This window comes from Zootoca vivipara, chromosome 5 (genome assembly GCF_965207765.1).
Source record: "Zootoca vivipara chromosome 5, rZooViv2.hap1.1, whole genome shotgun sequence".
NCBI classification, from domain to species: domain Eukaryota; kingdom Metazoa; phylum Chordata; class Lepidosauria; order Squamata; family Lacertidae; genus Zootoca; species Zootoca vivipara.
Window position 1 is genome coordinate 44,783,730 of NC_142588.1, and position 16,535 is coordinate 44,800,264.

General features: G+C 44.4%; 1 protein-coding gene across 1 annotated transcript; it reads right to left on the reverse strand.

The window, feature by feature from the left end:
* Window positions 1-3,873: 3,873 nt before the first annotated feature.
* Window positions 3,874-7,829, reverse strand: NANOS1 (nanos C2HC-type zinc finger 1). The gene has a single exon (XM_035138643.3). It carries the CDS (start codon window positions 7,587-7,589, stop codon window positions 6,738-6,740), a length of 852 nt encoding a protein of 283 aa, XP_034994534.2. The 5' UTR covers window positions 7,590-7,829; the 3' UTR covers window positions 3,874-6,737.
* Between the last annotated feature and the right edge of the window lie 8,706 nt (window positions 7,830-16,535).

Here is a 16,535-nt window from a genome sequence, read left to right on the forward strand (position 1 = left end):
GGTGCTTTTTTGTGTGGCTTCTTAATTGTTGCAGCTTGTGCACTCAGTCTGCCTAGAGTCAAGGTCCTTTCACCATACTGGTGAAATGATTCCACACACATGACTTGCAGAAGCTGAGATGTAAAAGCATCATATCAAACCTTTGGGCTCCATCCAAAGGATAAGATCCCTATTTTAATACTTGAGTGAATCTCTCCAAGAAAATGCTCTAGTATAAAATGTAGGCAATTTCCATGCCCTAACTTCAATCATATGTTAAAATGATAAGTTCACTTGCTTGTTTTGTAGAAGAAAAGTTGAATCATCTGCACAATGAGTTTTGAGAAAGGAGTTTTGTATTGGATTAAGCCAGAAGTGGGGAAACATTCTTTAGCCCAAAGAAACATTCTTTAGCCCAAAGCCCTTCCTAGGATTGCATGCCAGTGATGGGCACATGCAGACTTATGAATATCCCATTCACACACTTCTACCTTACTCAACTTCCCCTCCACCTCAACAAAGAGAAGAAAGGAGTTCATTTCTCTTTGCCTTTTTTATTTGGTTTTTGATTCCTTCTCTCCCTCTACAGATTGTGGTTAAGTTTCTGAGTGACTACAAAGAGTTTCAAACCATTTTTGCCATTTTCTGCTATTCCCCTCCATGTTTTCTCAGTCTGCTCTCTCTTCCTGTTGCCTTTTCCTGCTGGCCACCTCCACTTTCAGCCAGATCCCTACATGTTATGTTCTTCACACTTCTCACACAATTAGGAAGAGGAACAGGCAGAACAATGAGCCTTTAATGATCAGACAGGAGGCAAAAAGTTACCAGCTATAGATTGATTGAAGAACAATTTGGGAAAGGGTTGTGGCTCTGTGGGCCTGAAACAGCCAAACAGTTCCTTTGCCCTGTGTTAAGCACAGATATTTTTCTGTTCCCTTGTTTTTAGATTGCTAAACAAGTTTAGACATAGTGCAGTTAAATCTGAAGCTCTGTTTCATCCCTGTTAACTAAGTGGGAAACCTTAAAAATGGTTAAAACACTATTCCTTTTCACCTTTGGTAGGAAACTTCCCAAACAACCCTCCCAAAGCTCAGGCAAATCATTCCAAGGGCTATTGTATGAGGTGATCTTACCTTTGCTATATTTACTTTATTAGCTCTAAGGGCGGTTCACAACATAAAATTACAATATAAAAACAAACAAAAAAACAGAAATCTTTTTTATTCTCCCCTCCCCTTCTCCATGAAGAAAAAAAGCTTATTTTTAATTGTTAGGGAAAAGAACACTTGATAAAAAAGCAGGCCACACAATTTCTCTAGTTTGCTGGTTCTACTCTGCTTTCACACTCAAAAAATAGACTGGAGAGATTAGACCTGTCTGTCAAAATGAAAAATCACCTTCCCCTACCCAGCTTGGTTTTGCTACTCAGAAATGCAAAAAAGTCATGCATTTAATTATTTTCTGGAGGGGGGGACCGGGACAATGAAGCTACTAAAAAAGTTGGGGACTTCCTGATCTGCTCACATGTCCTGAACCACTTGCTTTGCCTTGTTTGAAGGTACACAGACCTGATGCACATTTAATGTAGTTTAAACCATACAATTATACACACACAGAGAGAGAGGAACAGGTGAAATTCTCAGGAATGAAAATGGTAGCTTGAGATGTAGTCCTTAATACTGTCATTTATTTAGACACTGAAACAGTTTCAGGGTTTTATCCAGTACTCCATGTACAGTTGCTGGTGCAATGGGACTTGCATTTCTTCTTTCCTGTGCCCCTGCTCTGGAGCGTCCCCAGCTGTCCAGAGCTAGTTTTGATGGCACAGAGGCTGGAAAAGAAGTGACACTCAAATTGCACACAGAATTAACTCCATTAACAAAGCAGCAGCGTTGGAGTTGGCCCATGAAGTGTATAACCTACAATATATTGGGTTACAGTACTTCTCTCTACAACCTTTTAATACACTCACCACAGAAAGGGTGTAGTAGCTGAATGATAGCTTTTGCTGAGATAAACACATCAGTAGTAGCAGTACAACCAGCACGGTTCCTCAAGCATCTTAATTTGCAAGTGAGAACTCTGGTGTTTTGTTCATATCCTAAAGATTGGTCAAATATCGCATCTCATGCACAGTTCCAATGTTCCAATGTGATGTAATCTTTGTACTTCTTATGTTCCAGTGTGAAGTGACAAAACCCCAAAGAAGGCACAGAAACCAGAAGGAATGCAAGAGGGAGAAACATGTTATAATAATATTATAATAATAATTTATTATTTATACCCCGCCCATCTGTCTGGGTTTCCCCAGCCACTCTGGGCGGCTTCCAACAGAAATATTAGAATACACTAATTTCTTAAAGATTAAAAGCTTCCCTAAACAGGGCTGCCTTCAGATGTCCTCTAAAAGTCTGGTAGTTATTTTTCTTTTTGACATCTGGTGGGAGGGCGTTCCACAGGGCGGGTGCCACTACCGAGAAGGCCCTCTGCCTGGTTCCCTGTAAATGTTCTCAGAAGTACCAGCTGAATGTAACACAACCATCCAATAGCCACTTGACCTCATAGTCATTGTTCAGAGCATGGTAGCTATAGGAAAAAAACCTTTAAGACCTGTGGAACTTCCCACTAGGTGTGTTGTAGCAACCACTTTTTGTTTTCTTCAGAATAAAATTATTCTGATGGTACACTGCACATTCAACTATTTCTGACAATAGATGCTTTAGGTATTTGCATACAAGTCAGAATGATAGTCAAGAGTCAACCCAAAGCAGGAGCAACAAGTTTGCTTAAAGCAAATTTCTGGCTGGCATTTCCCCTGCCCAGCATACAATTATCAGGAATTTCTTCAAACTAGAAAACAGCTTGCAAGTTCTACTAGCCACATCCTTCAGTCCCTGTCTTCCTTCTTGGTCTCTTCTTGCCCCACAAAACGCAAGTCTTAATATGCCAATTCTACAGGATGTAAGCTGGTTTGTTTAATGCATGGTTAGAAAACCAACCCTCCAGCTCTTGACTATAACTTCCACCATCATTGGCTCCGCTGCCTGGACCCAATGGAGTTTGGCAACATACAAGGGCAACAGCTTCCCCAGCCCTGGCAAATGTATTTGACCTCCACAGGTCAGCAAGTCCAGAGCCCCATGTCACTTTTACTAAAGCTACAATTCTATGCATTGCTACGTGAGAGTAAGCCCTATTGAATTTAAAGAGGCTTACTTCCCTGCAAAGGCAGCTTAGGACCATGCTACAAGTCCCCCCTCCTTTTTTAAAGCACCTTTTTCCTTAGAGGTTCTAATCCCATGCTAGTGTGTATTTTTTTAGAGGTGCAAATACTCTCAACCACATGCCTGCAGCAAGTGTAATTTTAAACAGCTTCTGAGATTTCTTATTTGCATAAAGTAGGATTGTCCTTAAAAAAAACCCCTCATTCCCCAAGATTTGAAAGGTGGAACGGAACCTTACATCTAGTAAAATACGGGAAATGGGAAAAGGCAAGAAAGCAGCTTGACAAAATGAAAGTTATTGAATTTGCATTGGATGCAGTGGTGCTGACTGACCCACCAGTGGCTTCTACTAGTGGAAATGGGCAAAGCCTTGCAATTTCCAGAGATTCACCCATCTGCAGTCCCCCTCTCCCAATCTTCTCAAGAGCACTGTGAGACCCTTTGTGTGGAGCAGGGGACTAAGGGAAAATTGGCAACTGCCACCCCTTCCTTTGACTCTCGAGAACTTTTACAGGATCAAAGAGCCTTCCATCAAAAGGAGACAACCAGATACAAATTACTCTTCTTTTGCATTTGCCCTCCCTTTAACTTCCTTAGTCCAGCTCATACTGTGAGCTTTCAACATCCCCTAATATTGGTTGCTTTTGCAAAAAGTACACAAAGCCTAGCATTTTCTCAACAACATGTTTAGTTGTTACCTCTCCATTTAAAAACAAAAAACAAAACAAAACATGCCACACTGCAAAACAGAAAATATTAGGCTTGTTCAATTTAAAGGCAGGCCTACAATACATTTTAGAATCCTCATCAGACTCTGTGAACTTTTAAGAAAACAGGCAAGTATACTTTGGTGTGCACAGAATTTTAAGCCTGCAAAGGCATTCATCTATACACCAAGAACTAGGTTGCTGTCCATTTTTGCCAGAAAATGTGTTTTAGAAGTTTCTGCACACCATGGCTTCCAGACGCATTCAATCAGGGCAAACAGCTTAGCCTTAGGACATAATTATCTCTGGGACTGTATCCTCTTGTGGGGGTTTCGCTGCCACTCCAGAAGATTGTCCAATGAGGCTCTGCTTTCCATCCCATTTTATGCAGAGCCTAGATTCATCTCCACCTGTTGCAGCCAGGGCCTTGTCAGTAAAAACAACCCATATATGGGGCCACTTCCTGCAGAAATTTTAAGAACTTTTCAGAGAGTCTTTGGACATTCCAAATGAGATTCGTACCGGTAGCTATGCCCCACTGCAAATGCTGCCCCTCAGACGTTGCTGTTTTAGGCTGCTGTCTGACACTCTCTGGGAGAGGGTTTCAGGGATCATAGTACAGATTGCATCTACCCCTCCCTCCCACACAGTTTGGAGACTGAATGCCAATTTGGGAGAGGGAGAGTTGACATTGGGATATCCAACAGGGATGGCTCTTCCAGCCCAACTGATGTAAAAAGGACGAGGAAGGGGGCGTGCCAGGAAGCAGCTGAGATTAGAAGCTCTGCATGTCTCATGCCCTCAAGCCAGCAGGAGGGGGAACTGACATGTTTCTGCCTGCATCTAAATCAATCTCTCTGTAATAATAATGAAAGGCATTTAAAAAGAAAGAAACCCAGAAATAGAGGAACACAGACAATAATTCCACTCTCTCTCCATCACTGCTGGCAGAGTACTGGATAGGTGGTTTAAAGGTACCTTCATGTTTTGCTGCTAGGCAGCCATAGAATACTGTACTGTATAGCCTTGATGGGTTTGTAGCAACCTATTGAGGATTTACTGAACTGCTATATTCATCTGAATAGCAGCACACAGTTTCTTAAAATACACGTGCTGTTTAGACATGATGCTGTACAACACTGTAAACATTGGGAGAACTAAAATAATATGAAACAGACCCACTAGGAGACCCATGAAGGACCTGCAAATATGAACTTAATACTTAAAAGCTGCTGGGGTTTTTTTTGACCCCTTTGTAATATTAACAGGGAAGTCTTAGACATTAGGAAGTTTTTAAACAAAATCTTTGTTGCTCGTATTTGAAGTACTGTATCGGGAAACCAGAGTCAGGCCTACTCCCTCCAAATTATATTTGGATCATTTTACCTTTCAGGGATGGCTGGTAAGTGAGAGACCATGAGTCACACCAATTCCTCACCATTACAATTCTTTCCCCAGTCTTGTTTGGGGTGTTACAAGGTTGCTTTATGTGCTTGAAAGTCTATGCAACTTTCTAGGAAGTGTGTCTTTAAATTTTTAGTATTTATGCATGAACAATAACCATCCTTCATTTTCTCCTCTCCCAATTTATTTATTGTAATTTTTTAAAAAAGTTTTGGCTAGAAAGTGTCATGACTGTTGCTGTTGACCATCTTCTTTTTGCTACATGACCTTAATAAGGGGAAGCCTGGTCACCTGAAAGACAGCTCAAGTGGATTAGAATGATTCCTTGCTTTTATGGCTCTATGGTAAAATTAAAGCACATCAGCTACCCTTTCTGCTCAGTGTTGTGGCCCAGCATCATTGGTCTGAATTTGGGAGGCTCAAGTTAGCCTAGTGGGTTCAAAGGAGAAGAGTCCAGAGGAAAGAACAGGCTGTGAAATCCAGTCTCTCAGACACCTTTACTTCCACACTTCATAAAGATCAGCCAAGTCACCCTAGCTGGGCTACAGGGAAATGAACCGCATTTAAAGAAACGAAAAAGGGGCCAAAGTGGATTAAGCATTCAATTTTGGAATGGCAAACCAAGAACATGCACTGAAAATATGAAGTTTGACTCAGGGGAGAAAGTTCCAACGCAAAGTGGTTCTAGACCACAAGAAATATCTCAGACATACACAGCCTATAACCCCTGGCTCCAACTTCTACAACCAAGTATTGCTTGTAAAACAGTGAAGACATCAATAGGAACAAATTTGCCAGTCCAATACAAAGAATTCATCAGTACCATTTCAGCCCCACTTCTTCACCAGGGTGGGGGCCACCAGTTTAAATGCACACCTAGAAAACCCCAATAACCTTCACTGGGGTCATTGTCACCAAAGTTCATGCTGGTTAGCTCCTCTGAAGCTGTTAAGAGTTTTTTTTTTAATAAAAAAATGAGTGCTCCCTTTCCAGCCAAGAATTAATATTAAAGATAGCTACATCAGTTGGGAGCACACTTATAAATGATATCCTTAATTCCATTTAAAAATTAGATATATTCTTACAATAAACAAATACAGTACCTCTAAACGGCATGTTATAATTCTGAGAGTTAATTCATAGGCCGGCGTCCCCGGCTACTAAGTATACAAACTAGAACCTATACTTCGATTATCTGATACATAGATCAAGAACATTTCTTTGTACATTCTACCGTCTCCGTGTTTAAATATATTAAGAAGGGGGACATCATTCGATTAAAGAACATTATTTAAAAAAAAATCCGAAGAAATGTCTTTGTCCTGTAGAGGGCATACACGCGCAAGAAAAAGAAAGAAGATGGGTTGTTTGGGTTTGGGCCCCGCGTTGTCCGCAGCCGCTCCCGCCGCGCGGGCAGCGCCCCTTAGCGGAGCTTCTTGCCCAGGATGTGGCGGGCGCTTTTGAGCGGCTGTTTGGGGGCGCTGCCGCCGCCTCCGTGCATTTTGGACAAGGGGCAGTACTTGATCGTGTGCGCGTTGTCCCCGCTCGCCCCGCACAGCGGGCACGTGTATCTGCGCAGCACCGGGCACAGGACCCGGCCGTCGGGGCCCTTGAGGATGTGCGTTGTGTAGAGCGCCACGGCTTCCTTGTTATTCCGGCAGAAGACGCACACTTGCAACTCGGGCTTGAGCAGCCGGGAGCCCGTCTTGGGCGCTGCCGCCGGGTGCAGCCGGCCGTCCATCACTAGGCGGCCGCCCCAGGAGTGCGCCGCCGAGCGATCCTTCTCCAGCGGATCGGAAGAGCAGTTGAAGACGACCGACGAGGCCGGGCTGGCTCGGCCCGAGAAGGGGCTGAAGTCGGCGAAGCGCTCCTCCAGCAGGCTCTCAGCGGGGCTCAAGTGGTGGTGGTGGTGGCTGCACAAGTCGAAGTCGCGCAAATCCAGGGCGCTCTCGAAATAAGGCGCGCCGCCGTCTTCCTCCTCGTCCTCTTCCTCCTCGTCCTCGTCCTCTTCCTCCTCGTCGTCCTCTTCGCCTTCCTCGACCTGCTGCACGGTGGCCGCCACCACCACCGACGAGGACCCGCTGCGGAAGCCCTTCTCCTGCTGGCTCACCGCCTTGGTGACCAGCGTGGCCAGACCCAGGTAGTCGTTCCACGAGTTGAACGCGTTCCCGTAGGCGCTGTGGCTCTTGGCGCCGTAGCGGGCGCCCCCGGGCAAAAACTCCACGGGCGGGTGGTGGTGGTGGTGGTCCAGCTTGGCGGGGTGGAAAGCCTCCATGGGAAACGAGACGGCTCGCTCGCTCTCGCTCTCTTCCAAGGCGACCTTCTTCGGGACTGGCAGCACTCGCGGCGCGAAGAAGCCACCCGCTCACCTAAGCAGCAGCCGGGCAAACGCCTCCCTCTTCCTCCTCGGCAAGCCTTTTAGCGCTCGCGCGGCTGAAATAGATACATTCGGGAGGGAGGGACTGACGGAGGAGGAGGAGGAGGAGGCGCAGCCCCGGGGCTGCTTTCTAATTGGCCAGCCGCCAAAGCGGCCCCGCCGCCCCGCCTCTTGTCGTTGGCTGATTACTCTGAGCACCCTTTCATCTCTTGCAGCTGGACGTAGACGCCGGCGAGGCTTCCTAGGCTTTTTGATCCGGAGCAGATAAGAGGTCCAGCAACGTCGCGAGGCCAGGAAATGCAGGGATCGCTCGGACTCTCTCTCTCTTTCACTGATGTTCAGCACTGTAGAGAGGAGATAGGATGGTCCTCTTCAAATCTCTTAAGGGCTGTCACGTGGAGGATGGAGCAAGGTTGGTTTCTCCAGCTCTGGAGGGTAGGACCCGAACAAACGACTTCAAGTTACAACAGATTCCAACTAAAGATAAGGAAGAACTTTCAGACAGTAAGAACTGTTCGGCAGTGGAACAGACTCCCACGAGAGGTTGTGGACTCTCCTTCCTTGGAGGCTTTTAAGCAGAGGGAGGATGGCCATACTAGATGTATGATCTAGTTGAGATTTCTGCATTGCAGGGGGCTCGAACTAGCTAGTCTGGTTCTGTGTACAGTACTTGGTCCTGGAATGACGTTTCACCCTTCTTCCAATATAAAAAGCTCAGCTTTTAGGGAAGATGTAATGAGATGAGCATATGCAGAACGGCAACCTCTTGCTCTTGAATAACCACAAACTAGCTTCCCATCTCTGGATTGTGCTTCAGAGCTGAAATAAATGGGATTGGCTAATTTAAGCCCATTGATTTCAGTGAGCCTTCTCCGAGTATGACTTAGCTGGGCGCCAACCTCTTAGATATGGTATTGCTCACACTTACCACTCTATGGGAGGTTGCCACCTGTTGACACCCTAATGGCATATCAATAAAATGGCTAATATTGTCACTTTCCTTTTTTCATGGCAGGACATGTCATTTCTGCAGTTATGTTATGGGTAGGAATCAACAAATGAAACTTCCCAGCATAGATATTCAGGGATGGAAGAAAGCATCACCTGTTCATCTCTGCTTGTTCTGCTCCTGTTAAAGGCACATTGCTTCTGCCCATTAAGAAAAGAAATGGGCCCTAATGAGGGCTTTCCATCTTCATGGTTCAGTTGTCTAGTATTAAAGGTGCACCCCACCCCCACACCAGGGGGTGTTTCTTCCCTCTGTATTCTATGTGTACTGCACAAGTTGTTGCTGATTCTCCCTGTGAGTAGTTGGGGCCCCTCTGTGGGTTGAGCAGAGGATTGCAGGGATTGGGTGTGCTCAGAATGGTCAGCTCTTGCACAGTGTTTGCCCAAGGGTTGTCCCCCCCTCCATCCAATGTGAATTAAAATGTTTTCCCCTGCCTTCCTCCTCATATGCTAAGCAGCATAACAATAGCACACTTTCATTTTTAGCATCTGTGCCACATAACTGCATTTATGCCCTAGGCAGGTGAAGACAATCAGAAGGCTCTTGATCATATCCCCTGGAATGCAGGATATGTTACCCAGCTGATGAGCTACTCAGCTGCATCTCTTCTTGCAAGCAGCATCTCTCTCTCTCTCTCTCTCTCTCTCTCTCTCTCTCTCTCTCTCTCTCTCTCTCTCTCTCGGATATTTACATAGTGTGGGTAGGATAGCTCTGGAATTTAGACACCCCAGGCAGTCGCATAGCTTGCGTCTATGTTGAGGCTGGCCCTGCTCTCCCAGGGAACAGCTGTATTTCACAGGCAAAACAGAAATCCAGTTGGTAAAAAACATTGCAACACATAAAGTGTAAATTCACCTGCATGCATATGAAGAGATCCATTTTTGGCTGTATTGCCCATCACCTGCACTGTGCAATATCACTAATGCGTGGCTTCAGGAGTCACTGGCCACAAATGGAATGGCATACAGGGAATTCATTAGCTCAAAAGATATTCCCAAGGCATTATTTTTCTCCATCTTACAGACTATATAATAGTGGCAATATATGCGGAGTTATTTACTGCAGACAATTACGGCGCTACATTTTTTTTGAACATAGAGATGCCACCTTGTTCCCCTCACCACAGTCAAATGATAGGGTTATGTTTAAGTTTCCTCTTACTTTAGTTAAGGCAGATATGGGGAACCTGTGGCCCTCCAGATATTGCTGGATTCCAACACTGGGCCAGTCACATAGCTCAGTTCTATACATCTGCTGTGTATAGGACATCCCAGGTTCAATCCTCAGTGGCATCTCCAGGTCGGGCTGGCTAAAATCCTAGAGCCAGTCACTATAGACCAGGCATCCCCAAACTTCGGCCCTCCAGATGTTTTGGACTACAATTCCCATCTTCCCCGACCACTGGTCCTGTTAGCTAGGGATCATGGGAGTTGTAGGCCAAAACATCTGAGGGCCGCAGTTTGGGGATGCCTGGTATAGACGGTGCTCAGCTAGATGGCTCAATGGTCTGACTCCGTTTAAGGCAGCTTCCTAAGTTTCCATGATGATAGGAGTTCAACAACCCAGTTCCCCAGTTCCAAATAAGCCTTAACCCCAAATCACTATACATATCAGTCTGCTGACTTTCAGTTGCACAATGTGCTTTTTCTCACATATATACACCATGACCTTTCTCAACTTATTCAACTCTCCTGCCCAGCTTCAATGGATGCAGACTATCTTAATTTACCCTCAAATGAAGAAGACGAGGAGGATGAGATGGTTCTATATTCAAGATGAGTCCTCCAGTAAGGAGGACTAAGGTTGGTGAAACTGAGGGGGCAGATGAACCAAGAGGTCCTGTTGTGCTTTTCTCATAACCATCCCAGTTAGGTCGCTTATGAATCATGCACCCTATCCATAAACTGGAAGCAAATGCCAGGGGAAGGGGAAATGTAAACAGAGGCTCCCACTGGGAAGATATTGCTATGAATAAACAAATTGGGAAGCATAGTTATATATTCCTGTTTTAAATGGAAATTGCAAACCTCCAGTCCCAGGCGGGAATAAATGCAAGTTTAAGAGCTTGGTAAAGAAAGGCACAAGCATGGCTTTTTGGAACATAGCAAGGTGCCTTATACCAAGTTGCATCACTGGTCCATCTAGCTTGGCATTGCCTGTACTGACTGGGAGCATCTCTCCAGGATTTTAGGTCAGGATCTTTTGCAACCCAAGTGGAGATGCCAGGGATTGAATCACAAGTGAAGGTGGTTTGCGGCATGGCACCTATCTTAGCCCCAGGGACAACCAGGGCTTGCCAGCATCCCGTGAGAACGTATGGATGAGGAGTTGTCCCAGAAAGCCCTTAGCCCCTTCTGATAGGCATGGCTATTTACCCAGTAGTTCCACCTCCTCTCCAGTCAGCCTACAAAAGTCCCACTACCCCATGCTTCACAAGCAAAATGCAGGGGCAGTAAAGAAAGACACAAGCAGGCATTTCAGAAGCCTCATGCAAGCAGGCAGTCAGGTATAGTAAAGGAGAAGGCAATTCTGCCCTTTCCTTCATCTCCTGGGGGCCATGAGCCTGAGCAGCAGAAAGGTTCCTCCCAAATATACCAATTAGTCATCCAGTGAACGGTGCATAAACAAATTACAGAATAACCCCAAGGGACATTTAATCAGCCGCAGTTCCATGCCTCCCACCATCCAGTCTCTGGTTGGGACAGCTTTGTGAAGTTGTGACATTGTTTCTGCCTGGTTGACCAACCCTTTCTCTGAAAGTCTGCAAAGTGGTGGTCCAAATCAATGGAATGACTTTAATAAACCAGGAAGTACAGAATACTGCTGGGTGTGTTAGATGGTCTTGCAGTAGAGACTCCTAGAAATGGTCTATAACTGTAAATACTGTAAGTATTTCTACAAGGTTATCAAATATATACTTTAACACACATACAGACACATTTATTATGCTTATTAATCACTGCCCTGTTACATCGTTTAAGTGATGCAAAGTATAATAAAAAATAAAGAGTAAAATAACACAATATAAGTACAATTATGAAAGATAACGCAAGATGACCAGTTATTACAGCATCACAGAATCATTCAACTGTAGATTCAGAATGGGTTTCCAACAAGGGCCATCTGGTCCAGCTCACTTCGATGCAGGAGTCACAACTAAAGAATCTCTGGCATCCAGCCATCTAACCTCTGTTTAAAAACCTCCAATGAAGGAAAGTCCACCACATTCTGAGATAGTCTGTTTTGCTGTCAAACAGCTCTTACCATTAGTTATCAGTTCAGGTTTCATGGCAGTGGCCAAGAATACATACTGCAAGACCAATACAGTTCTGAAACACACTACCACATTTTTGAAACACTTGCTAAACACACACACACACACACACACACACACACACACACAATTACAGTATTGCTTTTCGTGTCAACTGGTTGGCTAAGCTTGCTGAGGGAGCTGGGCTCGTTTTCCTCATTCAGAGGTGAGATTTCCTTCACTGTTGCTAGGACAACCTTGATTCCTAGGCATGACACAAGTGGCCCTTGTAATTAAATACAGATTACTGTGTATTATGGGGCTTTAATCAGCTGAAATATCAAACAATGTCAAGGAAAAAAAAGAACCGTGTAGAGGAGAGAGAATAACATTAAACTAAAGTCTTCATGACTGCTGAAACTAAGCAGAGTTTTGCAGCGAAGTCACTAAAACTAGTCCACAACCACGTTTGCTGTATAAGCTAAGAACACAAGAATGTAAAAGGAGCCCTGCTTGATCTGGTCAAGGGCCCATCTTAGTCCAGCACCCTTCACTCTCAGTGGCCAGCCAGAATGCCTATGGGAAGCCCACCAACAGGATCTAAGTGCAACTGTGCTCTCCTCACTTGCGATTCCCAGCAGCTGGCATTCAGAGGCCAATGGAGAGGGCAGAACATGGCCATCATGGTGAGTAGCCATTGATAGACTTATCCTCCTTGATAAATGGGTGTGTTTATGTGTATCATTCACATGTGTCTCAGAGCCAATCTCCATTTCTGGAGTGCTTCAGTCAACAAGCTGGTTTCTAAACCCAGTTGTTCAAAGAGGTTAAGCCATGATTTCAATCAATGCCCACCAACATGCTCAAATTAGAAGGGCAACATAAGAAAAGCTCAAGGCTACAAGTGGGACACTGGACCATAGCTCTCCATCTCTTTTCTGCCAGCAATATCACATAATTTGTGATATTGTCTCGTCCAATCAAAACTTTTACATTTTTGCCAACAGATGCTTCCTTCCCAGGGTCCAAAGTTATGTTCTCAATGGGAGAGAGTGTATTTCCCTCTATGGAGGTGGGCTGGACGTCACTTGCTGAGGGTGGGAACCTGCCTTTACTCATTAGGTATAACAGGTGGCATTGCATATATGTCTATAGAAAACTATGTCTCTAAATTGATAACTTCTTTTATGGAGCTGCATAGGTGTTGCTTCTTTCAACATTCTGAGGTTTGGAGACGATCATCACTCACAATTGCCAATGTAAACAAGAGCCACACTGACTGATTGCCGTTCCTTTGTAAGCCTGGATGTATCAAAGCCACGATTCTCACCCTGTCTTTTCCCATTTGCACAGTCAGTGCAGGTATTGATTTACAGTCAGTTTGGGGAAGTGAATGATCTTAGACACAAGAGTAAATAATTTCTAAAAGGGGATATCTGTCACTGACTCTTGGCCAACATATGGGGAGCAGCATAAAGACATAACCATGATAAAATATTTGCTTTAGAAATATATATCGCTCATTCATACTGACAGACGTGGGAGTGCTAGTGTACAAACAGTGCAGGTATATGGGGGAAAATAGTATTCCACTGATTTTCTCTGCCTCTTTTTAAATTTAATAAGCTATAGTGGGGAATGAAACACTCAAGAGCATACATGTAAGAAGAGAAGAGTCCTGCTGGATCAGACTATAGGCCTATCTAGTCCAACACCCTTACTCCCACAGTGGCCAATCAGATACAGAGAAACCCAGAGGCAGAAGATGAGCACAATAGCCATATCCCATGGTTGTTCCCTAGCAACTGGTACTCAGAGGCACGGTGCCTCTGATTATGGAAGGCAAATCATGGAGACAAACAACACATGGTTGAGTTGGACACACCAGAGAGGTTAGACCTAGCCACCGGCAGGGTCTCTCTCCCGGCTCAAGGATGTCTTACTTAACAACAGTTGTGTTTGGCAAAATACTCCACCACGCAGAAAGGCCTACCTGCTCTTACTTGCTTTGATTAAGATGGGGGTGCATGCTGCAATTTTTGGCTGCTCCCATGGAGTGCACCTCATGCCAACACCATCAAATACCAACCAGGGAAAGCAGGGGGAAGACGAAATGTTTAGTGCATCTATGCTGAACCTGCATTGAGGCAAGTCACTAAAGCAGGGATGGGGGGGGGGGAAACCACTGTCCCTCCATATTGTATGATGTGTCTGCTGCTGATATTGGCTGAGACTGGAGGGAGCTGGAGTTCAATAACATCTGGAAGGACTCAGTTTCCCCATCCCAACATTATTAAAGTCTTCTGTACTGCTCCTGTGGCACAGTGGGGTGCTTTTTGTTGTGTGACCAATCACCTCATACCTTTCACCTTCTTCTTGGGTGATGTTCAGCAATTAGACTTCGGTTTTCTCCATGAATTTCAAAACATTGTTAAAAATGTCTAGCTCTTTCCAAAACTTCCCAATCTTTGTTTCCAACAACCTGGAAGACTAGGCTGGCAAGCTTTGTGCCATCCAGTTCCTAATGTGAAATTTAGTTAACTTTTAATAAGCTTTCTGGCAAATCTAGGTAGCAGCAAACATCCTAGAAAGACGATGTATTTTTTTGTCAACAAGCAGCTAGTGTAAAATAAAAAACTTCCTTCAGTAGCACCTTAAAGACCAACTAAGTTTTTATTTTGGTATGAGCTTTCGTGTGCATGCACACTTCTTCAGATACCAAGCAGCTAGTGTGTCATTTTATAGTATATTCAGCTTGCTGTGAAATGAAAGACAGAAACAAAAGTTTTGAAAGGGTAATAGAATTTCATCTTAATGGATGGAGCTACATTGCTATGAATATGACTGCAACCGAGGAGCTAATGTTTGTCATGAAAACACTTTTTAAAAAATCCTAGAGGATATTATAACTCAGATAGCTTGGGGGGTAAAGTGAAAATGTCATAGATATTCATATATTCTTTTTAGATGAAAACCAAGCAGCCTTTCAAAAATTGAAAATCCAAAGGCATCTTTTATTTAAGAGCAGTTTGTGTGGATCTGTTTTGCAAGTATAGCAGAAGAGCAGCTAGATGACAAATTCTATATGGATGTCAGTCCCCAAATCAGGAAAGGGACTGTCCTTTTTACAAGAAAACCGATTAGAGCATCTGACACAAAGATGTGATAAGAACTCCTCACTAGTGGCTCATTTGTTTTCAAAAACACATTGAGATCCCACCTTCCCTCCAAAGAGATCAAAGCATGGTTCTCACCCTTCTTACCCTCACAACAACCCTTTGTTTTTTTTTAAAAAATAACCCTTTGATGGTAACTTAGGTTGAGAGATCAAGACTCGTCCAGTAAGCTTCATGGCTGAGTGGGGATTTGAACCCTGATCTCCCAGGACCTAATCCAACACTGCCTGCATGCTGAGTAAAGGGGTTGGGAAGGAGAAGGTCAATTGCTACCGGTATGCATTGTTTACCTCACATGTGGAAGATCTGCCTCTGGGTTGAATGCCATGGGCACTGCATATTTTTCTGCCTTTATGGGGAACCCCCCTAGAAATGTAGATAGCCCTATATTTTATTTTTATACTAGAAAGGTGTGTGCCCATAATGGATACAGCAAGTACCACAAGGAATTGGTAATGTTCCAGACCACCGGTAATGGATGCTAATGTGAGTAACAAATTAAGGGGCTGGATGGGGAAAGCTAGCACTAAAACTTTAGGTGGAGAACAAGTTTGGCACCCCAAAGCACGGCCCTCCAGATGTTTGGGGACTACAATTCCCATCATCCCTCCACTGGTCCTTTTTCATAGGGATGATGGGAGTTGTAGTCCCAAAACATCTGGAGGGCTGAGTTTGGGGGTGCCTGTCCTAGACTATCACTCTTTTCTTCCACCCCATACATCTGGTGCTCGTATACTTCATTGCTGGCATGACGGGACCCTCAATAAATGTTGGTGCCAGAAGTGAAGGACAAGGCAGCCCCCTCTCCCATTCCACAATACAGACGACAGGTGAATTGACAGTTCAAAGGGACAGTATGTTCCACCGCACCTGAGGGTGCACTTGCCACTTGAGCCGCATGCCACACGGTGCTGAACGGTAGGTCTACCAGATGTAGGTCCTCTTTAAATAGAGAGGTTTTGTCTGTAAGTCACATGCACTCTGACTTTACTGGGGTTGTCTGTGGTCATTCAATGACGAACAATTGTTTTCTGTATGGAGTCTGAAATTCCCGGCCATTATGTATCACAGTGATTCATTCTAACTTAGAATAATAATAATGTTTATAGAAGATAATTTGTATTGTGTTTCTCTCAGCAATCCTTGCAATGACTCGGGCAGGTCAGCGTTATCAAGCTCTTCATGTTGACCTTTTGTGCGGCTCCACTTAAGCTGTTTATATTGGGGGAGTTTGTGATTTTTAAAAGTCTTTGGAAGTGTTCTTCCCAAAGTGCAGTTGAAAAAGAAATTGGGCAATAAACTCCAAATTCATTTTATTGATCTGTCCTCTATGAAAATGAGGCCCTTGGAGAATTTCTGGGAGGATTAATGCTTAAATTGGGAGTTATTGCTGCTGCTCGTTTCAG

Coding starts and splice junctions, on each gene's coding strand:
- NANOS1 (XM_035138643.3), bottom strand. CDS start 7,589: ATGGAGGCTTTCCACCCCGCCAAGCTGGACCACCACCACCACCACCCG.